At 35.2% G+C, this 24,830-nt stretch overlaps 1 protein-coding gene across 5 annotated transcripts in view; it reads right to left on the bottom strand.

The window, feature by feature from the left end:
- DPH6 (diphthamine biosynthesis 6) overlaps nucleotides 1-24,830 on the bottom strand; it is a 206,509-nt gene that overhangs the window by 54,673 nt on the left and 127,006 nt on the right. For all 5 annotated transcript variants that reach the window (XM_027709122.1, XM_027709095.1, XM_027709087.1 and 2 more), the window contains one exon: nucleotides 12,474-12,716. In XM_027709122.1, coding sequence (XP_027564923.1) covers nucleotides 12,474-12,716 — 243 coding nt within the window. The remainder of the gene's footprint in view (nucleotides 1-12,473; nucleotides 12,717-24,830) is intronic.

Raw genomic sequence — 24,830 nt, 5'->3', positions numbered from 1 at the left:
AATGAAGTCTGCCACATGAAATATGATCACAGATTGTCATTCTAAGGGTTTTATTTTTCATGTGTAGTGTCAAAAATAAGCACTTAGGAAAGAGAGTTGAACTGAATTAAGGATGTTCAAGATGGAAAGATTTCACTTGAAAATCATTTGAGAGTGTGTACTCAAATGGGACAGAAAATGAGCAAAATTAATGGTCAAAATCTACTTTGTGGGCATTAAGGATAATGGATTTTATTATTTAGAATTTGAATTTCAGATACTGATTGCAAAGATACTTTCTTTGAAAGTCTACTTTTCTTCTGAACTTTGACAATGAGCTCTGGAAGCAATTTTTAAACCAAATGTCAGGTTTCACCTCACATATTCTAATTACATCACCTGTTCACCTGTACATGTACAGCACCATTAGCTACCATTGTTAAACCTGTAATTAATTTTGTAGAATGCAAGGAAGAAAATTGTGATGCTGCTATAGGTAGAAGAAAAACAATTTGAAAATTCTGGTGGTGTTATTAAACTTCTACTAATTGCCAGGCTCTCTGTCATTGAGACAACCACCTTTATTAGTAATATGATATACAGATGTGCAATCAAAAATGATTTCATGGAATCATGGAATCATAGAATGGTTTGGGTTGGAAGAGGACCTTGAAGATCATCTAGTTCCAAACCCCCTGCTGTGGGCAGAGATACCTTCAACTAGCCCAGGCTGTTCAGAGCCCCATCCACTCCAGACTTCAGCACCTCCAGGGATGGGGCACCCACAACTTCCCTGGGCAACCTGTGCCAGTGTCCCACCACCCTCACAGAAAAGAATTTTTTCCTAGTATCTAATCAAAGTCTACTCCCTTTCAATTTGAACCCATTCCCTCTTGTCCTGTGACTATATACTCTTGTAAATAGTCTTGCCCCATCCTTCCTGTAGGTTCCTTTCAGGTACTGGAAGGTCACAATCAGGACACCCTGAAGGCTTCTCTGTTTCTGGCTGAACAATCCCAGTTCTCTCTGCTTTTCCTCATAGGAGAGGTACTCCATCCCTCTGATCATCTTGTTGGCCCTCCTCTGGACTCATTCCAACAGGTCAATGTCCCTCCTGTGCTGAGGACCCCAGTATGCAGTATGCAAGGGATACCAGGTGAGGTCTCACCAGAGCAGAGTATAGGGGCAGAATCCCCTCCCGTGACCTGCTGGTCACACTGCTTTGGATACAGCTCAGGATACAATCGGCTTTCTGGCAATTCATTTAATTTTGAATGTGATACTTTTTAGTGGAAAATACATTTACATTCTATCTTATGCATATGAATACTTTTGAGGTAAATGTTTGTTTTCAGCAGGGTAGTCAGTTACTTTCATTTTTCAATATGGCATGACTGCAAAGAAAGATCAGTTAAATGGCATATAACAGGACTATTAGGACTTCACATGACCTTTATTTTAACTCAAGCCATTTACATTGGTCAATAATGTCCTACATACAGTTTGGAATTTGAATTTTGCAGGACCAGTTTTCCACAGTTCAATGTTACAGGAGTCAAGCTCAGGTTATGCAATTCAGGTGATTTCTTACAAGCCACTGTAGTGGGTTGCCCAAAGAGTTAGAAAAAAACTCAACCCTGCTCCAGTTTTTATTGTCAAGCATGAATTTATATGATATATTATACAATATAATACTTTGATCCATTCAGGTCAGCTGTCTCAGCCGAAACTCAGCCTGTATTTTCATCAGCTAATAGTTACATTTTCCTCTTTCAGACTTGCTTCTTCGTTGATATATGTATGCAAAAGTAACTACTTTGGTCAACTACAGAAGATGGCCAGGATGTTTTCACAAAGCTGCTTATAAGCAAGATGCATAAAGACCTGCATAATATTAACAATAAATAATGTCCAAGATAAAATCAAAGTTAGATTTCAATGTTATCACCTGTGTTCATTGTGTTACTACTAAAGGACTGATAAGAACTGAACAGGTATCATATCAGCTGGAAGCATTTTTATTTTTTATCAATGAAAGTGAATAAATACAGAGAGGAAGCTGAAAGGGATTATTCACTGCTGAGCTGGCATGCACGTTACTGGGTACTGACCACACTGCTCATTTTTGCTATGCAAAAATTTAAAGGGGTTTCAAAATAATAGTAGTTCACTTTCACACTGTCTTACCTACTTTTTTGAAAGTGGAGTACAGGTAAGCATAAATAATTTTTGGTTTACATTGACTTTTATGAATAAGAAAATTAAAGATCTATTACTAATTTTGAAGACCACGTGATATCCCTCAGAGAAGAGGAGGAAGAGGAAATGAAATCATTATGACCAGTACACAGAACAAGAGATGAGGATAATCAAGCACTGAAATTTAGTAGGATCCCTTGGATTATAATATACACTAGTAAAGAAGTACTTCCACTGGAAGAAAGAAGCTGTTTTCCTGAGTTAATATCTTTTTTTTTCCCCTTCTGATTTTTGAGGGTAGAAGATTTTTTCTGCATCTGAATAGAGATAAGATTCTAGCACAGTTTCAAAAGGAAGAGATATTTTGAGCTCTAATTTTGACTGGAGCTTGATGAGGGAGAAGGACAGATATGAATTTTCCTAGTTAATTGTGGAGTTTCTCTTCAGTGGTAATTTGTTTCATCTATTTGTGGTGTTGAGCCCGGGCAGCTTCTAAGCACTTGCCTGCCCCAGCCCCAGCAGGACTGGAGAGACAACAGGAAGAACAAACACGAGAGAACTCTTGGGTTGAGACAAAGGCAGTTTAGTAAGTGAATATAATAAAACCAGCAATGCAAAGGCAATCCTTTACCACCTCCCAGTGGCAGACCAATGCCCAGCCAACCTCTGGGGAACAGCCAGCTTGGGAGACAAAACTCCCCTTTTTCTATGGCTGAGCATGTTATGGGATATGCTCGTGGCTGCCTCTTGGCCATGCCCAGTCTACTCACTGAGGTGCTGAGTGGGAAAAACAGAAAGCCTTGAAACTGTGCAACATTAGTGTGTTAGACGCAAATGCAAAACACAGCATCATAGGGGCCCTTATGCAGAAAGTTAACACCACCCCAGGAAGACCTCATACACTATTCAGTAGCTGATTTTCCTTCCTGTAACAGGAATACTTTTCCAGGTCCTGCATAACCACGACAAAGCTGATATTGCCCACAAATTTAAGGGAAGGACCCTCACTACTGAAGTTTGATTAAGTTGGACCAGTTTCCAAAATCTGAGTTTTCTGATTTTTATGGAGCTTACATTGAAGAGACAAGTTAAAATACCCTCCCTGGAAAAGAAAGAGATCTAGAATAGCTACTTGGTACTGAACATCAAAATACTTGTTGGAAGCACTGACTTGGAAGGAGTGTTTGTGATGTCTGAAAGCTATTAACCTGCTACAGTTTTAGGAAGGATCAGTTGTTAATAAAACTATGTAGGCTGGGGTGGTAATATGGCTCTTCTTTCAGTTCTGATGAGCAGGATTAACTCATCCAAAGGAGAACAAAAAAACTTTGAAGGTGATGATTATCCTGAAATTCCATCCTTCATTGTGGGAATTTAAAGTCCCCTACATGCAATTTGGACTACAGTTTAATAGGGAAGTTTCATGAGTGAAAGTAAGACCTTGATCACTTTTCAACAAAAATAGCATTCTCCCCTCTATAATGAGGCACTGACAACAGGTACTCACTTCATGGTTGAAATCCTTTCACAGTCATCACACATTAGACTTTTGACCAGAGGTTCTGGCCTAAGCAAACAGTGGATGCATATATCCACTCTTGCTTAGCAGAAAAGTGACAGGCTCAAAACAGAATTAATATTTTTAGCGGAGGAGATGAAGAATCACTCAAAAAAATTCTTATAAGGGAACTGCTGCAGGGGAAAATCAGTCAGCCTGGATGAACTAGGCTGTTTACCACCCTGAATAACTTGACATGCATTTCTTCACTGTGTCTACCTGAAAAACAACATTCAAATGCATGTATATATTACTTGTAAATGGCAAATAAGCTAGTATAAATCAGTTCATGGAAATCAGAGAGTTATGCTGACTTTTGCCACCTGAGGTTTTGATTGTATCTATCTACATAAATGTTCACACAAGAAATGCTCTCCTTTCTTATTTTCTATTGTTCATATTTTTTTGTTTATATTCTACAAGTTAAATTTAGCATACTGTTTAGAGTATTATACAACCATATGACTTTTATACACATACATATTCAATTTCTAATAATGGCTTTAGTTAAAATCATGTAGACTGCTTTATTGTTCTTTTTGTTGACTATACTCCTTTTTAAAATTCATTAAGGCTCCACTTATGTTACAAATAGAGTATCATAATCTTCCTTTAAGAAAAAGTTAAAGTGGCAACCCTTTTACCTCCCATTGTGGCCTAGTGTCAAATGGCAGACTATTTTCAAGGACTTCTGGAGTTCCACTATCTGCATTTGACCTGTGTTAAATATTCTCACTACAGTTGCTTCAAATGAATACAAAAACTTTGCTTAATCTGAGCACAGGGGAAATGAAATACACTAGGCACAAGATGAAAGACCCACTACCACTGTGGAATTTAATGCACTGTGTGTTCTGAAGGCGGGCCATAAAAGAAGCCTGGTTTAACATATCAAACTGTGGAACATTTGAAATAATACCTAGTAACAAAATAGATGTTAGAAACTTGATGAGACAAAAAAAAAGGAAACAGAAACATGTATTTTCTTCCTACTGAATTTTTGATAGGCATATCATTTTGATAGGCAGCAACGGTTTTCAAAAATATTTAGTTTTCTTCTGATAATACTACAAATCATATTAATTAACCTACATGAGATTTTACTGCAATGTAAATGTAGCAATGTTCTAATCTGTCATTTTTACCTTTGTAATATTCTTTATTTCTACTACTCATATTTTAACTGTTCTGTTCAAGAAACTTGTAAAAGGAGACCGATTAAATTGATATTACCTATACAATTACCTCCAGGACACAGAATTTACAATACTGTTTGGAAATCTAACAATTGTATTAAACAAAGATATTAACCAATTCATATAATAAAATAGACAAAAAAGTGTACCTGAATATTATGGACTTAGAAACATCTGCTCAGCATGGTGAAAAAGTACATATCCTCTCTGAGAAACCTGTTTTTTTTTTTTAATATTCCATTTTAAGTTTTATGGTGATTTCCTCTATAGGTAAAAGAGGATTTTAAACCTCTGTCCAATCCTTTGCATCAAGAAAAATCTTCAACTTCTTCTATTCGAGCATAAGTTACTTCTGTTCTACTTAAGATAAAGTGTCAGAGAATGCATGAATTTTATTTAAATTCATGACAGTCTGTAAACTTCAAATAGTACAGGAATGTCTGAACAATGCACAGACTGCTGTGTTACAGATGTATGATGCCATTCTAAATGACTGCCATGAAAACACAATAATTACTTCAGAAAACAACTGCATGTAATTAGACAGATTCTGGTTTAAGATTCAACTTGTTTATAACTTGGGACTTGTGCATTATTTCATAGGCAAAGTGGAAAGACACCGGGTAGCATCAATGGTATTTACAGGAGTGTCAAAGGAGGTACAACGCAGGGGCTCCCTAGAATGGGCTCAGTGCCCTAGATGACTCCTCTTAGATATTTTAAAAAAATCCTAGTTCAGGCTCATTTACATCTTTTGACATCTAAACAGTTTGTAAATCTGGCCCAAAAGGTTTAAATTTAGATTTTTAAATTTGGCATCAAGTTACCCAAGTGCTGAAATAAACATGGAACCCATTCACAATATATATCAGATGAAACACTGTGAATCTTTTTTCCATCACTTCTGCATTACACGCTATTAAGACACATATTGTCAACAACCTGACTGGCATTCCTGACAGAATGAAAGTCAACTGTAGCACTCTTTGCTGGATTTGAAACAATCATGGGATCACAGCCACTCATCCTGAATGCTTACCATAAAAAAAGCTTACCATAAAAAAAAAGAAAGCTTCTGTCAGAAGAAGATGGGCTGTAGAACTTTTAAAGTTTGCAGTACATTTGCTCAGAAATGTATTGGAGAGAGAGGACCAGACAAGTAATGTCCAAATACAAGCTGTGTTATAAAAGTCAAAAGACATATTTTTTCGTGTCATGGGAAGTATTTCACCTGGTAGAGTTTTCATTAATGAGGATGGAAAATACATTGGCAGCTCTCTAATAAAATAGTCAGAGTGATCTATAAGATCATCATTTGAAGAAAAAATAGTATGTATAAAATTACTTGCTGAAGCAAAAGACATAAGCTAATGGCCTTAGAGCTACTAATACATCTTGCAATTACATTAAATATTATCTTTCCATGCAACTCTGTCTTCTAAGCTTAACAAATACATAGTTTTCACAATCTCAAAATCTCCCTTCACCAATATTTTGGGTTCACTTACAAATATAGCCAATTCTAAACTTTCTGTTGGTAACAAAACAATGTGTACTAATTGCATTAGAATATTTCCCTATAATTTTTTCTTTTTATAACAAGGAAATCAGAGATAAGATTTCAGACAGTTCTGGAAGATCTGTCTCCAAGTTTTGTATATATTTCATCAAATCAAAATAAGAACTGAAAATAATTTTTTTCATTCAGTCAGTTTTATCAACAAATGTGTTTCAAAAGCAAGTGGCCTCAAAATTTTTCTGCAATGAAGTTGATGTGCTCTTAAATCACAGAAAAAAATGAATTCATAGTACTTTTTCATGGAATATACAATTGAATAGCAACAATACAAATATCTATTACACAGTTTATCAGAATTTCTGTATTTTATTGACCTAGCTATACCAAATCTTGCTGGGGATTACCAAGATGTAAAAAAATAAACCACAGCAGTTAAGCAAGCTGGAATGCCTGAAATCTTGAGACAGTACAGCATGTTTCTTCTTTGTATTGGTGAGGATAACAAAAGAAAGCAAAAAAGTAGGTATTCAGAGGTAGAAAAAAAATGTAATTGTGATCTTGCCCATCTCAGTTGGTCTAGGGGAGTCTGTTGTACAGGTAGAAGTACAATCCACCACTTGAAATACTTGAACAACGTACTAGGGTATGGTTCTGCATGGAAAGCCCATGGGTTGAAGAAAAAGAAGGTAGAGGTGGACTCAACTCCCAACTAAATATAGTGTTAGTACTGTCTAAATGGTACAACTCAACCCCTACTGAATAAAGTGCATACACAAAATAAATTAATAAAATTTTGCAGGCATAGTCACTGTTATATCATTATACAATAATTATTTGGAATATTTCCATCTATCAATAGTGCCATCTGTCCCACCCAATACAAATGGACTACAACCCATCTGGCTTATTTTTTCTATTGATTACTCTGTTGAATGAGTTAGCAAAACCACTTATAAAATCATCATATTACATGACACTGTCATTAAAAGATGTGAAGTAAAGAAAAACACAAGATGAGACTTAATTGGAAAACTGTCAGTTTTTCTTCCAGAAAGTTTAGCAATGCTATAAGTTTTTTTTCTTCTTAAAAAAAAAACAAACCACAAAAAATCAACAAAACCCAAAACCAAACCAAACCAAAAACCAAAAAACCCAAACCAAAACAAACAACTAAATGCTAACTACTGGTTTAGGCAGAAGTTGTTCTACCACTACTGTTACTACTTCTGACCAGGTATGCTAGAGAAGCTTCCTAAATGTATCTCCTCAAGAGTGTTAAAATATCATAGAGTATGACACAAGCACAAGACATTGTGGAAGGGATGTAAATTAAAAATAGGGTGGAGGGAAGCTGACAATGGCTGGTAATAATATTTGCTAATTCCAATAAGTCTTCCTAGGTTTTGGGTTTGATTATTCACTTGTACAACTGTCTTAATGCTATTTTTTGCAGCCTCTGTTTTTTTCTTTTGATTTTAACCACCTCTTTCCTTAACTATATTTTAATTTCTCCAATAACAAAAATGCAGCATTAACCATCTACAGAATTAAATGCTTACTTCGGCTCCCTCACTCGAGATCTCAGTTTCCTTTGTCTTGACAAAGGAAATCTCTCTTGTGTACATTCAAAATGTTGCTCCAAAGATCTTTTCTTTAGCTCAGTAATTCTGATGGTGTTGTTTTGACTGAACCCTTGGTGAAGCTGCTTTCTTATCCTTTCCTCCCTGCTATTTTGTTTTCTACTCCAACCTTACATCCCTGCACTAGATTTCTCTTTCCTCTGTCACCCTGAATTGCTTTTCTAATGACACTGAGACTCAAAGGGACATATGAAGGAAGAAGAGAGAGAGACAGGGGCTGGATTCCAGCTCTAAGGAGACAACCCTTGATAACTGTTGGTAACTGGAGCTCAGGGAAGCTCAGGGGGTTATGCTGTAGGGGTGAGACTGCAGGAATTGTGCTGGGAGCGCAGAACTGAGCTGCCGTTAGGAGTAAGGGAAATCAGGATGACAGCAGTGGAAAGAAGCTGTGTAAGAAGCAAGGAATGATGCTAGAATAAGGAAGAGACCAGAGGCTGGGTGACTAAAACAAGTTAGAGTTGCTAAGGGGTCCAGATTGCTTAGTTACTGTTTCCTCCTTCTCTTGCAATCCCCTCCCATCCTTGATGCTCACTAGACCCACTTCCTCTAGTTAATAATATATAATATGTTTCCTCTGGAAACAATTAAGAGTATTCTGAAGTATACATTTATTTAATTTTTAAAAATATTTTAATTTATTTAAATATAATTTATCTTTCTCTTCATAACTCAAGAATTTCCTAAAAGACAATTGGCCCCATCAATATGACAAGAAGTCTTCCAAAGTTCAGCTAAGTGTGTCTACCCTGTGGCCTTATCTCAAATGAATAACAGAATCATAGAATCGACCAGCTTGGAAAAGACCTCTGAGATCATCAAGTCCAAGCCTTGATCCAACACCACCATGGTTACTAGACTATGGCACTAAGAGCCACATCCAGTCTCTTCTTAAAAACCTCCAGGGACGGTGAATCCACCACCTCCCTGGGCAGCCCATTCCAATGTCTGATTATTCTCTCTGTAAAAAACCTTTTCCTAACATTCAACCTAAACCTCCCCTGGCACAGCTTAAGACCGTGCCCTCTTGTCCTACTGCTGGTTATGTGGGAGAAGAGATCGATGCCCACCTGGCTACAACCTCCTTTCAGGTAGTTGTAGAGAGTGATGAGGTCTCCCCTGAGCCTCCTCTTCTCCAGGCTAAACAACTCCAGCTCCTTCAGCCTCTCCTCATAGGGCCTGTGCTTGAGTCCCTTCACCAGACTTGTTTATCTTCTCTGGACCTGCTCCAGCACCTCAATATCCTTCCTCAACTGAGGGGCCCAGAACTGGACACAGTACTCCAGCTGTGGCCTCACCAATGCTGAGTACAGGGGAATAATCACTGCCCTGGTCCTGCTGGCCACACTGTTCCTGATCCAGGCCAGGACGTCATTGGCCTTCTTGGCCACCTGGGCACACTCTGGTTCATGTTCAGCTTCCTGTCAATCCAAACTCCCAGATCCCTCTCTGCCTGGCTGCTCTCCAGCTACTCTGTCCCCAGCCTGTAGCGCTGCAGGGGATTGTTGTGGCAAAAGTGCAGGACCCGGCACTTGGCCTTGTTGAACCTCATCCCCTTGGAATCAGCCCAACTCTCCAGTCTGTCCAGGTCCCTCCAAAGAGCCCTTCTGCCTTCCAGCAGATCAACACGCCCCTGCAACCTGGTGTGATCTGCAAATTTGTTAATGAAGCTTTGATCAACTTTGTGTCCACATTCTGCTATTAGAAGTAGCTATATACACACATCCAGAGAACAATTCTCACACTTCTGTTTATATTATGTGATGTTAGGTGCAATTTATTTGTGTCCTAAACAATTTATATAATCTCTTTTGTGTTTTACAGACTACTGCTACCAAACATGTCGAAGGAGTCAACTGAAGTTGCTGAGTAGTACTATTTATGTAGAAGATATTTACCAGGCATCACTATTATGACAGAACGCTAATAATTTTTTGTGCTCTAAAGAAAAACAACTTTGGCAGTTCTGATGCATATGATTTAGTCACTAAGTAAAATATAATTATCTCAATCTTAATATACCATCACTTTGCTACTAAATACAGAATATTCAACAAAAGAAATGTAGAGTCTAAACCCTGTCTTTAAAACATAAATAGTTCTATGGTTTATGATGTATAGCTTAATAAAGATGAGCCCTGAGTTGAACTGTTTTATTTGCATAAACAAAAAAACTTTTTTCATGGGTGACAGAAGCAGAACAATTTCAACTGAGACACCATTTGTTCTTATTAAGTAATCTGTAGGTTGCTACTGGTTCAGGCCTTTGGCCACTGCTTGAAATACACTTCAAGAATAATAAAATACTTTTGGTTTGGCTGATTTAGTTTACTTGAAGAAAACAGACCATTATTTCACGTCACAGTATCCAACAGAACTGTCTGTAGTAGCACCAGGATACCAAAACATAAACAAAACCACACAGGTAAGGGATATGACTTCAGACACACAGAAAGGCAGTATCTTACAGAAGGTTGCTCCAAAGTAAAAACTACATTACCTGTTTTCACTGATTCTATGGTGTCAGTGAGGCAGAAGTACAGCTGTTGTACAATTTATCATTTTACAACAGAAAACCTTTATTTCCATCAACAAGACAACTGTATTTTCAGAGCAGGATAATTCCTCTCTCTGATTCCTTGGAACAGAAGTTTTTGGGTAAGTATTCTTCTCTGCTTTACTGTGTACACAAACCCTTACTAATCAAAAAACAGGTGTATCCTGAGGAAAAATTCAATTCCTCTGTCTAAACCTCCTACTGGCAAAATTATAGAGAAACTGGAACATCCAGCTGCTAATAACATCTCATTCCCTTTTGTATTTAGTTTTTTCCAAAGCATTTTTTGATTGTGTTGTGACAGACATTACTTTATCTGCAAATATATTTTTTCTTTCTGATACTGTCAATAACGAATTATGATCTGATAAGCATAGCATAAGACTGATGAACATCCTCCTGTATTGCCTGATGCCTTATTGCAGGATGTTTTTGTTAAAGATTCCTGGAAACAGCCAGGCAGCTATCTCTTCACCGGAGTACGTGTAGGCAACAATCCATTTTTTAAGCTATGGCTTGAACAATCAAAAAGTTACATGGAATAGATACTAGTAATAGCACAAAAGTAAACAACCTCATCAGTATTTTTATGTAGTTAAAAAAGAGAAAAAAAAAAGAAAGTACTGCCTAGTCATCTCAGTAAGTGGAAGAAAAAAAAGATTTGATAAAGAGTAGTTGGTAAGTATAATAACTATGGAGGACCTAAAAGCTTCTATCTGGGAAAAGGAATAGTTTCAAAGGACTGGCAAACATCACCAATCTATCCCCCAGTCATATATATTACGAATCAGAAAGCAGGCAGGCTTCATGGTCATGGTACATGTTACTAACCAGTCACAGTGCAAGAAACAGAAATGAACTTAAAAAACTGAATCTGGTCTTGGAGGAGTAGCAAACACTATTTAAGAGGGTCCTTTATTAGTAAATGAAGTTGGAACGTGTAAGCATCTAAATGAAGTCTACATCTTTACTCAGAAAGACAAGTGCCTAGTGCAGAGAATGAAAGTAAAGGCAAATAGAAGGAAAGTTTCAGGTGCCTTTTTCCTTCTTCTATGGCAATATTAACATATGCTATGCTTCTAAGCCATGTGTTTCCTTGAGAAAACATAATAATTAGGTTATATTAAATTATACAGCAATTATGCAGATACTATTCTCATTTTTATGCATTTGTGGAGAAGTTGTGTTTTTTTTACAAGATTTGTGACCGCTACCTTTTAATACTGACAGGGAGTTCCATGGCTATTTAAGAAAGTGGCACAAAAATAACAGAAATTATTATGCTATCATTATAAATCACTGTGCAAATTATTAAATTGTTAAACTAGGGTTAACCAATAGACAGGCATGTCCTGATCTGGTCTTAAAAAGTCCAAGTGAATATAAAGCAATAATGAGCAGCAAATTGTTAATCTCAGTTGTCATGACAATAGTGCTTGTAAGAAAGAGTGGGGGAAAAAACCTCACTCACAAAAAGTTGAAGTAAAATGCCCAGTTCTTATTATGCAAAAACATATGAGTAGAAGTAATTCAAATGAGGTATTGTTCACATTTTTGTTAGAGAAACTGACTGTTCTTTAAGAGTCCTTTAACACAGTGCTTTGGGGAATTAAGACAAAGTTAGTGGTGAATATAACTTTCTATTATACAATTTTCTTTCTCAGTTGTGCTCAACCACTTATAAGTCAGAACATAACAGATCAATCAAACCATATTGTATCAGCTTTACTTGAACCTCTCTGAAATGTACTGAGAAAATTCTGATATTACTACTTAAAGGGAAAAAAAAAAGACAACCCAGAAAGAAGAAAATGGATATCACAGCTACCTTTTTATATTCTCTTAATTTCTTCTGCCATAGAGAGTGAGCAATAGGAATGTGCTTGCTGTCAGTTACATAGCAGCTGGCTGTGATGACGTGGTGGAGTGCAGTCTTCTGGCTCATAGCTTGAAGAACTCGCTCAACATGACGGAGGGAAACTATAGCCTCTGTCCGTATGCCACCACTAACAAGTTGCATCGTACAAGGTACTAGAGCAATCTGTCCAGCACAGTAGAGAACATCTCCAACCTAGAAGAGAATAAAAATAAGTAAATAAGATTCTAAGAGTTTGTAGAAGACAAGGGAAGCACCTTTCTATTTTCAAGGTAGTTTCTTTCAATAGTACTGTTCTTTGCCATCATTTGTCACAAATGGAACAAACATGGCGGTCTAAAGATAATTTTTATAGGGATTTAACTACAATATAGAAACACAGCACTGCAATAAACTGCGACCTAACAGTTAACACATGGATATATGTGTCAGGTCAAAACAATAACATCTGATGTTACGGACTGTTACAGCTGCTGGATCACACTGATGCCCCAACATAGTTAAATAGGTTCTTGCTTTCTTTTTTTGAGTCATGATGCACATTATATTTGGTTCAATGCTATTTACTTAAACATCTATGTCTTAAGCTTTGTTTTATGTAAAACTGTATAAGAAAGTATCAGTACATATCTGTAACACCTTTAGTAAACTAATTTAAAAATATTATAAAAATATACTTGCAGAACACCTAAAAGACTATGTACGAAAAAAACTGATGATATTCCACCAGAAGGTAAAAGGAAATTGCAGATTGAAAATAAAATTAGAAGAATGCTACTTGAACAAAGAGATGGGTCACCTTTTGAAAATGGAATTAAATGGGTGGCCAGATATGCCATCAATATATATTTTAAGTTGAGCTGCAATGCAGTTACTTTGGGCTGATTTTCCAAAATCTTCCCAGCAACACTCTGAAGACCTACTTTTTTAACAGCAGCCAGCAAAGGAAACATTTATTCTTACTATTCAGACATCTCCGAGATTTATTATAAAATCTTAATGTAAATATCAAACTTTTCATCATCTTATGCTGCACTTCTCTAGGAAGTCTGTGCCTCTCCTAATCAGTGAAACAGTAAATTTTATTCACTATCAAAAGAAAACTAAGTATAGAAGTGGGAAGTAAGGTGGGCGTAAGCAGCTTTGAAGTCAGCACAGCAAGAATTTTGCTAGGAGTAAAGAGAGGGAAAATGGACTGTGCAAGAAATCTTTGGAAGAATTTTGCAGAACTTGCTGTATCAAATGTAAAAATTCCTCAGAATTACGAATAATTAAAAAAGAAATCTGTGTCCTAGGCAATGGCAATCAAACCATGTGACAGACCCATATGCAACTCCAAATCTGTCCTCATAACTGTCTGTGTCTCACAAAAGACTCACACATGTAACTATTGGAAGAGTATCATACAATTTGGCATACAAGCTCTATGATTAGCAGCTGAAGAGGGGGAGGAGGTAGAGAGGAAACATAACATATCAACTGACACCCATCAACTCTTTAAATTGTTTAAAATATCTGAAATATTGTTTGATAATGCTATGTACAATCCTGAATTTGGAAAAAAATATGCAAGCAATATTTTGATTTATAGAAACAATTTATTTTTTTTCAGTGCTATTTTAAAATACATGCCACTGAACAAGGGAGTCCAGCCAGCTACCAAGTGGCATACTGACAAGATGAGAAACAAATTCAGGAAGATATGATTCAGAAGGGCACAGGTTTGTTTTTAAAGTAAACCATTCATTTTCACCTCTGTAAAGTGAAATCCATGCATTAGTCAAAAACTCCAATGCAGGTAGTTTATACTTCTACTGAAAAAAAATCACATTGGCAGTATTTCTTCCTTTTTTTCCCCTGTTGAGCTGCTGGTTTTCCATGCATCACCCATGTTAATTATTAGGTAGACAGAAGAGCTGTTCCACCAGTTCACTTCCCCTATTCTTGAACAGATTGTTTGAGACATAATATGAATACTAATTAACGATAAAATATCTGTCAGTGTTTTGAAATACAGACCAAGATAGCACTTTCTGAAAGTATCCTGGACAGTTCTGATACAATTAGTCCCACTGGTCATAAGCAAGGTCATAAGAAAATCTCTGAAGGATTTGAGCAAAATTGGCACCACTTTTGGCTCAGATTCAGTGGGAATTTTGCAGAGTTCTTTAAAAATCAATTGAAAAAATCCTAACATACTTGTTTGTATTTAAGATGCAATTAATAGAAAAACAGTGGTCCTAACAAGTCACCATGTTATGAAAGGGTGGATGCAAGGGGAAAAGGGTCAATAAATGGCCACAGATTTGCAGCAACTGTGTTTCGGTGGGACATAATTTAGGATAAGGAAAGGAGGAGTGACATCCCTCTTCTCTTTCCCAGTGACTCCGTCAGAAAAAGCAAGCACAAATAATCACCAGGGACAAAGTAGCAAACCAGTACAAACACCATTTTAGCAGATTTCAGGAGGTCATCTCTGGAATGTTTGAAGCATTATACAGAAAATTGCTAGCAGAGTAAAAAGCATTTAAAACAGGGAAGTCATCATACTGTCTTGTTCACAGCACTGAAATCTTACAAGAGGAGCTGTCACAATGTATAGTGTCAGTCCTTGTGTTGTGAAAGTGTTCTGCAAAACCCTGCTAGAACCTTGCAACAGTTTATCTTTTTGGAGCATTTACGAGGATAACAGAAGATCTTTCAGGCTATAGATTCACGGTGTATCAAGTCTAAAGAACTTGCATATTCAGTAAACTCAACACAGAAAAAAACTTACAATAAAAAAGATCTGTATTGATCCTTAAAGGATCTGTATTTATACCGTAGATGTCTCACTGGTAATTTGATTTTCTGCAGACCATACACGTATTTCCAATGCTAAAATTTCATTAAAGACTTGGCAAACAAAACCAAATAAACAAGCAAAAAACCCAACCCAAAACAAAACTTCATACTGCTGAGATGGTCCCTTGTATCAATTTATTTCCCATATAGCTCCACAGAAGTAAGCAGGTTATAAAGGGGGTCTCACCTGATTCCACATTTCTTCCCTTTTTAATTTGTATCACTGCAAATTAAATGAAAGGTGAGTCCTAATAAGTTAACATAATATTTAGCATCTGTTTTGCTCACAACTGAGTTAGCATAATGAAGGGAGTTCAGTGGACAATCAGAACCTCAGAGGATGCAATCCATGCTCTCATAGAAAGCTAGTACCTTGTTGAGAATTACTACTTTTCATAGTGTAGCTGTGTTGCAGGGATAATATAGAGCTAGATCACAACTAACACAGATGGAAGCCAGTATAACAATTTTTTTTCTTTTTTTTAAAGCTGCTTTCACTTACTAGGAAAGCAGAATGAAAGCATCTATAGTATCATGGAAAGGAAAAGTCAGAATAACACTTGGTGCCACTTTGAACTGTGAATGAAAAAGTTATTAACAGTATTGTAAGTTACCAAAAGGACACAACATATCTCCCACAAAATATAAATCAGGAAAAGAAACAAAGAGAAAAACAGACTTAACTGAACATAAGGATTATGTTAAGCTGCTAATTAGCAAGAGAACGCTGCTATTATTATTGCCTATAAAGAAACAGAAGTAATAGGATACCTATAGATATGCACTGAGTTGTTTCTTTTTTTAATTAAAGGCTAAGAGTAACTATGGAAAGTTTATGAAACTTTTCCAGCTCGTATTACTAAACTTGCTAGTGATTAACTGACATAATATAAAAATGTCAGGGAACTTCTAACAGAGGGATCAAAAGCATTCACCCACAGATATTTAGGTGAATACTAATAGTTGCACCAGATGAACAAATTCATGTTCCTTGGAAAGGATGGAGTCAATATGCAATCAGCCAAATCTTTGCTATGAATGCAGTTTGGTGTCTGAGTGACTGCTGCCCTTTAACAGGTCATGGGGCACAAAAGGTTCAGCGACCCCCTGACCTAACAGTGACACGACCCACCATTAGGTTCAGTCAGTGTAAAGCAGCAAGAACTGACAACACGCTAATAGGCTGCCTCTGGTCAGCCATGGGTACCTCTGACCTTAATGAAGACCTAAATCAATTAATACTGCAGGCAATAAAGACCTCCAGCTGATTAAGTTAGATAGAAATAATCTTTTCTAAAGGGATTAAAGCTGCAAGGTGGTGAACTTTTTATTTAATATATGATAATCCTTTCTTCCCAGGTCCCTCTTATTTTAGATAATGACAGCAAAATTGCTTTTTGCAATGTGAAATCTTTTATTCAACTGCCTAATATGAATAAGGTTTTAAAGGCATCGTTTAGACAACAGTAATTGAAAAGCTTTGAGTTCATACTATGAACACAAATTGTATCTGACTAACATGGTTCTAATATACCACAATCTTCAATATAATACACATGTTTTTCTTGAACTGTTGCAAATTTGTAGTCTAAAAATTCTAGGATTGAGTTGGTAAGACATAGTTTAATTTGGTACAGGCTTTCTTTTGAGAAAAAATGTGCAGTTACCAGTACCTAAAAGATGAAGGATATATTCCTAAATGAAAAATAGTAGTAAAAAAAGTTACTTTGACTAAAAAAAAATTGACATTTGTAAGAATCCACACATAGCTTAGTCAAATGTTTGCACATCATACTCAAAACTTCAGAACTTCCCTTTCAATAAAATAATATTTTTTCCTAGTTAGGTCAAAAAGTATAATCAATAGCATATTATTGTTATTTTACTGAAATAGCTGTAACATATCCACAGTTTTCAGAGATTTATAATTCAATTTTCAAATGCTGTGACTCCATTTTGCTAATTGCCATTTTGGGATGGATGTTTCAAAATGTATTCGATCACCTAAGCTACGAGACTACAAAACACTCATCTTTTTGAATTGCTCTTCACTATTACAGTTTATTTTATCAAAGTATGATTTCATTTTTTCTCTTTGAACTTATATATTTGAAGGTTGAAAATTCACAAAATATTTTTTTTACCAAGAACTGAAATAAAGTACTGCAATTTCACAGATGCTAAATTAGTTTGTTTGTTTTTTTTTTACTCTGCTGTTCAGCAAAATTAAGATAACATCGTGCCACAAAGTCATATTTGACATGGCACACAGTGTCATAATGCTATTAACACACCTAAAACTTTTGTGCATTTCCTAATTTAAATTATACCAAAGAGAAGTATCATGTCATGCAGACACTGAGCACCACAAAACCTGGCAATTCTTTAAAAACACTACAACTCAACAGTGCATCTAAAGAAGCCACAATATTGTTATGAATACTGAATCAACATAATGATTACCTTCTATTCATACTCTATACTGCCCAGTTGTAAACACCTCTGCAATTCTCTAAAAATCAAACAATTCAAATTGAGCCTTTTGACTGTGCTGGATTTACAGCAGGTAATCTCTTTTAATACATTCCTGAAGATCTCTAGTACCCTGAACTTTAACGAAATGCTCTATGCACAGACTTGAGAGGGATAATCAGGTCAAAAAGCTTAAGACAAGGTAAGATCAAAGTTTCAGCTTGAAAACAATCTTTTAAAAACTGTTACATCCTATCACAAAAAACTGTAATATTTGCGTTCATATTTTTGGCAATATGTTGGTTATATTTAAATCTTCGTCAATGCCAAATCAATTTTATTCTGCTATATGACTGACAGAAATAAACCCCACATGCTTCTGATCTACAGAAGACAAAGATTAAGAAACTGAAATTTTAAAAAAGAAATCCACTGCAAAAACTGTCATTCATATTCCAGTGGAGTATGAGACATAAACCAAAAATAAACGCAGGTTCCAATAAAGTGGGTGAAAAAGGCTTCCCATCTAAAACATCCACGTGGACGTGACAGACAGATAGTCTGAAATGTTCTCCAGGAGTCTTGATTTGGTCAACTTGGAATCTTTAATAGAGAGAGAGGAAATGAACAAAACGGAGGTAAAAATATTGTTTACTTAATGTGCATATTTTGGCCAATGTCCTGCACAAGTATAGAGCGTACATATTTTTCCTTTATGGAAAATTACAGTATACAGCTCAAAGACTTAATTGCTATAGAGGATAAACTGTTCTCCCCATCCTGATGGGTGCTTTTTCCCAAACAGAAAAAGAACAGTCTCCCTACTTTAAAATGAGCAAGATAACAAGAGTATTAATCTTTGATGCATTTCTTCCTTGGGACAGTGGAATTCTAGTCTTCATGACTATTAATCTGTCACCTTTTACAAAGCCTACCACTCCTCTCATGCTTTTGAAAAAAATCACAAGTTCTCACAGAACCACATTAGCAAAATCTGCCAACTGTGAAAAATTGCATAACACTCAGCTTTATGAACATACCTTATCTAAAAGATGGAGTAAAAGCTCCAAATTGATTAACATTTTCTCATTTATTATTCGGATCACTTCAAACAAAGATGCCAAACAAAACAAATTGAAAAAATCTAGTAAGATGAGTTTATTCCTTAACAATTGGGGTTGGGACGAAGAATGAGACACTTAATCAAATCAATATTTACTAGGAAAACTAAAGGCATTTTCAGGGTCCAGACAAACAAGGTGGAAAAGACTAGTATCCAACAGTGTAAAGTAACAGAAATGACTCAACGTGGACATGAACTATTGAGCAATGGATGCTCCATTTTTAGAAAATGCATATTATGCCCACTGCAGGTGATTGTGTTTTTTAGTGAATTATATATAAATAGATAGGGGAGAATAATGGTTATAATTCATATGGATTCTTAAAATATATGATAAGGCATATCTGGAAATGATTTTTTAACTCTCCTAATTATAAATGCTTTTAACTAGCTGATAATCCGTAAAGAGAGAGTAATGAAAATGCCAATATACTGAAGTGGGGTGCCGTAGGGATTGGTATTAGGCTTGATTTTGTTTAACATCTTCATTAAGTCAATGGAAGGAGGGATTAACAGGATGATAATGAAACCCACAGAGGATAACAAATTGGAATGTGCAGCAGTAGAAATAATAAAAATGGACACAGATAGGTTTGAAATGAAGGCAGGCAATAAGAAAATGAGGCTTAGCTTAGGAAAAATGAAAACTCATGCCAGAACATATGGCAAAAATATTTTGAAGTACAGATATTCAGAAAAAGGGAGAAAACTTGACTGAAGAACTGCTTAACAGTTTATATTAAATCATAACTGCTCTTTACTAGAAGCACGTTCAGCATAGGACAAAAGAAGATACAGACTCTGTTCTATGACACGGGTCTAATCAAAGAGTAAAATTTTTTAAAATGCCATGAACTGCTATCATAACCTTTACAAAAAGTATGGTTTCCCTATTTCAAAAGCAAGGCTGTAAAAGATCAGATCACATCAAGGTTTCAGGTGATTCTTCAGAGCTGTTTAAGTACTTTTTTCTAGAAGTTTTTATATTTAATCATTATCACTGATTTTCAGTTTACAGCCTAGCATAGCAGCATTCAAATTATGATAAGCATCTTAATCTGCCAGGGTAAAAGTGTAAAAATCAAAAAACTTCTCTTTTCCCCCCTCTGTTAAGTGGAAAATGTCGACACCTTATATGAGGTTAACTAAGTATTCATTTGGGGTTCCCATACAGTCCATTTGTGGTTTTACTATTTATGACTATTATCCTAAATTTATTCTAATAACAACAGCTTTATAACATATCAGTATTGTTTCTTTGTCAGTTCTGTATTTAAAAAAAGAAAGTTATAGCTAGCATGTTCACATGACAATCTTTCCTCCTCGATTTCTATATTTTTCTCTATCTACACTTACAATTCATAATACTTATACCATCCTTCCTACATTACCTGAAGTTTCCACTGACAATGTCCACTTACACTGAACTAAATCATCAGTTAAAGTATCACTGCAGTGATAAAGCAGTCCAAGAAGATACAGTAGAAATTTCCAGATTTAAGTTTCTATTAACAATAAGGGTGCTACTGTTCAAAGCTGTACCACTGTTCTGGAATTCAGCATCCAAGGAGAATCAAGACAGCAGTCATAAAATCCTATGAAGAGTGAGTTGTTTTTTTCCCTTTCCTACCTGCCTTTACAATACTTATTCATGCCAACTGTCAAATATTTTAATGTGATTATAAACAGAAGAGGGACAGCTAGGCAGAGAAAATACTCTGTACTGAAAGGTGAAAGCTGTTCATCACACAACAGCAATTCACAGTGTATGAAACACATTAACACCGTGACATTCTATTCTTACAGAGATTTTGTTCCTAGCCATCACTTGGCTTAATATTCTTATTCGAAATATGCTTTTCATGAATGTCATTGGCTACTTTAAGATGCTCATTTGTGATATCTAGGAGACAGGAAAGAAGTAGTTGCATAAAATGAAGAAGCAGGTTGCCAAAAACAAGTTGTCTGTAACTACAGTACTATTAAGCTAAAAGTAAAAGTTCTGATTCTAGCCACATAGTGTGGTGGGGGTTTTTTTGTTTTGTTTTGTTTAATTGTTTGTGGTTTTTGGTTGGTTGGTTGGTTTTTTTGTGTCTGTGGTTTTTTGTTTGCTTGGTTTTTGTTTTGTCGGTTGGTTTGTTGTTTTTTTTTTTACCCATCCTCTATGTATACCTAGTCTCAAACAGATTTTACTTATATCTGTGACTACCTAAACATAATTAACATTAAAACACCTTAATATATGACAAAGATTATTTAGTGGAGAAGTCCAATTTATAACAGGTATATCCACCATTTCCCAGTGGAAATGAAAGGAAACTTATTAGTGTAACTAGATATACCTGTACAATATAAATAATAGCAATGCATATAAAATATAACCTACACGATAGAGTGTTTACACTGTATATCCTTTGTCTATTTATTCATATTTCAGTGATAATACTTCCTTACATAGCAGAATATTGTTATCTAGGGATACATCTTCCAAGGTAAATTTGCAAGTCAGGTTCTGATTATACTTATAAAATCTGAAACTTTCAACAAAGATGTAAAATATACTTAATATTCTTGGCCAAACTAATGTCATATTACCTTTTCTGCATCATCAATTAAACCAAACTTGACAAAGAAATTAGTTTGGGTATTAGGGACTCCATAGTATCAGTTGCAAAGTCCCGCTAAATCCAGCAGTACAGCAAGAATCCATAGTTAAAATTCTGTGTTCTGAGCAGTAAGATATGACCTGATCTACAAATTTGAAGAATTTGTAATTTGACAGTGATAATGCATTACACATTCTCATGTAATCTGAATTACAATGTTCATGAAGTGCAATCCAAGAAACAAAATGCATGCCTTTGTTACATGAATGCTATTACCTGTCCTAAAATTTAAAAATTAATGGAAATCACAGAAACACAACAACAATCTCAGAAATTCACTATATACACTGATCCACACACATTTTCACAACTTTTATTTGTTGTATGCATAAATATTGACCTTTTATCAGAATTGCAGTGTGGAAAATATCCTTATATAAAATATCATTAAATTCCTAAACATGCAATGAAGCATTTTTACCATGTAGCTTTCAGTGGGCAGATATCAAATCAGCAGCACTTCATGATAAGAAGTTACTTATTAACTAAGTGGTAACTTGTAGCATTTAAAAATTAAATTTCTGTAAAAAATTTTATTTAAATTCTTTGTTACAACTGGACTATAACTGTATTATAATAATATTCTGTACTACAATACATATTCATTTGAGTATGGAGTTACAATCTTGCAATCTTGTGTTATACATTCTCTATTTTTTTCTGGTGTTTTTTGTGTGTTTTTTTCCTGGGTTTTTTATACGTTCAGCTTGCTGTTCTCTTATAATACCTATTTTCATGGAATTTTCTAAATGGTTTAAAAGGATAAAAGTTGGGAACTGGAAATTGCACTATATTGACAGCATATCAGTAACTAATGAATTACTAATACAATATGTATCTCATGTTCTGCCATTCAAGCTGCAATCATCTTTCTATCCATCTTACATCACAAAGCAAGGTCAAAAACCAGTGCTTGCAAATTTACCATGTGCTTGGTCCTTTTGTTTCCATTATTAATAAAAGTAGATATTTTGGCTAGCAAAAACTAATTGCAGAGTCAAATCCTCTGAAATAAAAATGGGTAGAAAACAAAGTGTTGAAACTAAAAGAGAGTAAGTAAGAGGAAGGAAGGGGTAGAATGCAGCAAGGAATAATACAGTGATTAGGTTTTCAGCTGCAATATTGCTGAGATCCATGTTCAAATCTCTTCTTTTGTATTTTCCTTTTGCCAGATAATGACAACGCTGTGGTGATAGCGGGCACGCCAGGAAGCACATCTCTCAGTATCTTCTATTGGAACTGTTCTAATTTGTTTAAATAAACTCATAGTCTTGGATGATATAGGATGGAAAGATCCCACTCTATGACCGAAAGCACTAGTTATGATGTGCAAAAGCTTTACAATGAATATTAAATCAAAATTAATCATTCCTGATTAGGATTTCTATCTTGATAGTCTAACATTATCCAAAAAGAAATGACCTACTGAAACTACACATATTCCAAACTGCTATGAGATGATCATTGTTATCTTCTAGCTTTTTGAAATACTAAGCATTTAGCACTATGAAAGATACTTAAACCTTACACTGCAGAACATTCAGACCAATGATTCTGTATGAATACAGTTTTTGTGAAATATTCTTGTTGAATATCTTCAACAAGATGACAAAATAAAAATCATGTGGAGGTGGTAGTTTTTACCACATTTTTGCAAATAAAATAAAAATGCTTACATAAACCTAATGTGAATGTGAGATGGGATCAAGAAGTTCTCTTAGAAGTATAATGGTTAAAACGTAAGCACAGAAATGGTGAATCAGAAACAATATTGATAATATTACTATCAGAAAACCTTTGAACTTCAATTTAAATTTTGCAAATAACCAATGTAGTAATTCTTCAAAAACAAAGGCTGTATCAAAGTGTACAAACTGAGTTGAGAACATTTTAAGTATTTAACATTGCTTTTTGAGCTTAGGAAAATTATACGTGCATGACTAAAAACATGACCTTGTGTAACAATATAAATGTCTAATATTTTGCACATTCAGCCCAACAGAAAGAGCTTCTAATTATCAGCTAAACAGTGCCTAGTATTTGAAAAGTATGCAAAAATGCCAAAATTTCAAATGATGGAAACTGTCTTATGTAAATTTTACATTTTATTTATATGACATCAAAGATTGAAGTTGCACAACTTGGCTGTTCATCTACCAGCTTTAAGTAACATTTTAGGGTTTTGTGAAAAGACTGTTCTTTGTTGTTAAAAAAGGTTTGGCCTAAATTCAACCAGCAAGAATTATTTTTTATGAAGTCCAGTGATGTATAGTTAACACACAGCATCTTTCAATGTGTGATTCCAGAGTTTGCACTTGGCAATATAACTGTTCATAGCATTTGACTCTAAACCTATTCAGACCTGAAGGAGTTAACTCTTATAGCTCTCCAACAAAAAAAACAATTACATGTTTTTGTGGAAAAAAATATCACATGCTGATAGTGAATAATTAAATGCTCAAACGAAAGAGAAATTAACTAATTCTGTGATGTATGTTTTGAGCTTCTAATAGCTAGTCTGATTCTTAAAAAAAATAGCTGCACTAGAATCAGGAAGGGCACTAATGGGGAATGAAGAAGGGCATAAAAGAATAATGCCTGAAATATGAAGAACAGTGCAGAAACAGAGTTATTCCAACTGATATTTTTATTTGTTTATTTTTATGTTAACTCATGGTGACATGGATGTTTATGTAAAGGAATGTTATTTATTGTACACCCTGATCTTGTAAGGTGGTATAATGCTTTGATTTTATGCAAACTTTAGCAGAAGCAGAAACAGCACCTTACAGGACTAGGCTCTGTATACGGAACAAGATAACAGTAAAATTCAAATGAAATAAGCCCTTTAAAACATCATCAGAGAACAATAAATCATCTCAACACTTTCCTAATACAGGAAATTGAGTTAACCAGTGTACCCAATTTTAATTTTTTTTAAAGGAGGAATAAATCTGCTATAGGGAGATTGTTTGATAGATCTTTGAAGGTCTTCAAAACTCTCACTGATATGTTATTCTCTAAAAAATATCCCCATAATTCTGCTGTCTCCAATAATTCCTTGCCTCAAGATTCATCTGTCAACTTTGATGCATCTTTTAAAGTACCCCTCCAAGTCTAAAACCATGACTACAGACCACAGAAGAGAACTCTTTGCTTTGAAACTATCTGATCAATCAGAAGATCATTTACCTGCAAGCATTA

This window comes from Neopelma chrysocephalum, unplaced genomic scaffold (genome assembly GCF_003984885.1).
Source record: "Neopelma chrysocephalum unplaced genomic scaffold, ASM398488v2 Primary Assembly neopelma1_24, whole genome shotgun sequence".
Taxonomy (NCBI): Eukaryota; Metazoa; Chordata; class Aves; order Passeriformes; family Pipridae; genus Neopelma; species Neopelma chrysocephalum.
The sequence above is the reverse complement of the archived record's forward strand: the minus strand, read 5'-3'. Positions and strand labels throughout refer to the sequence as shown.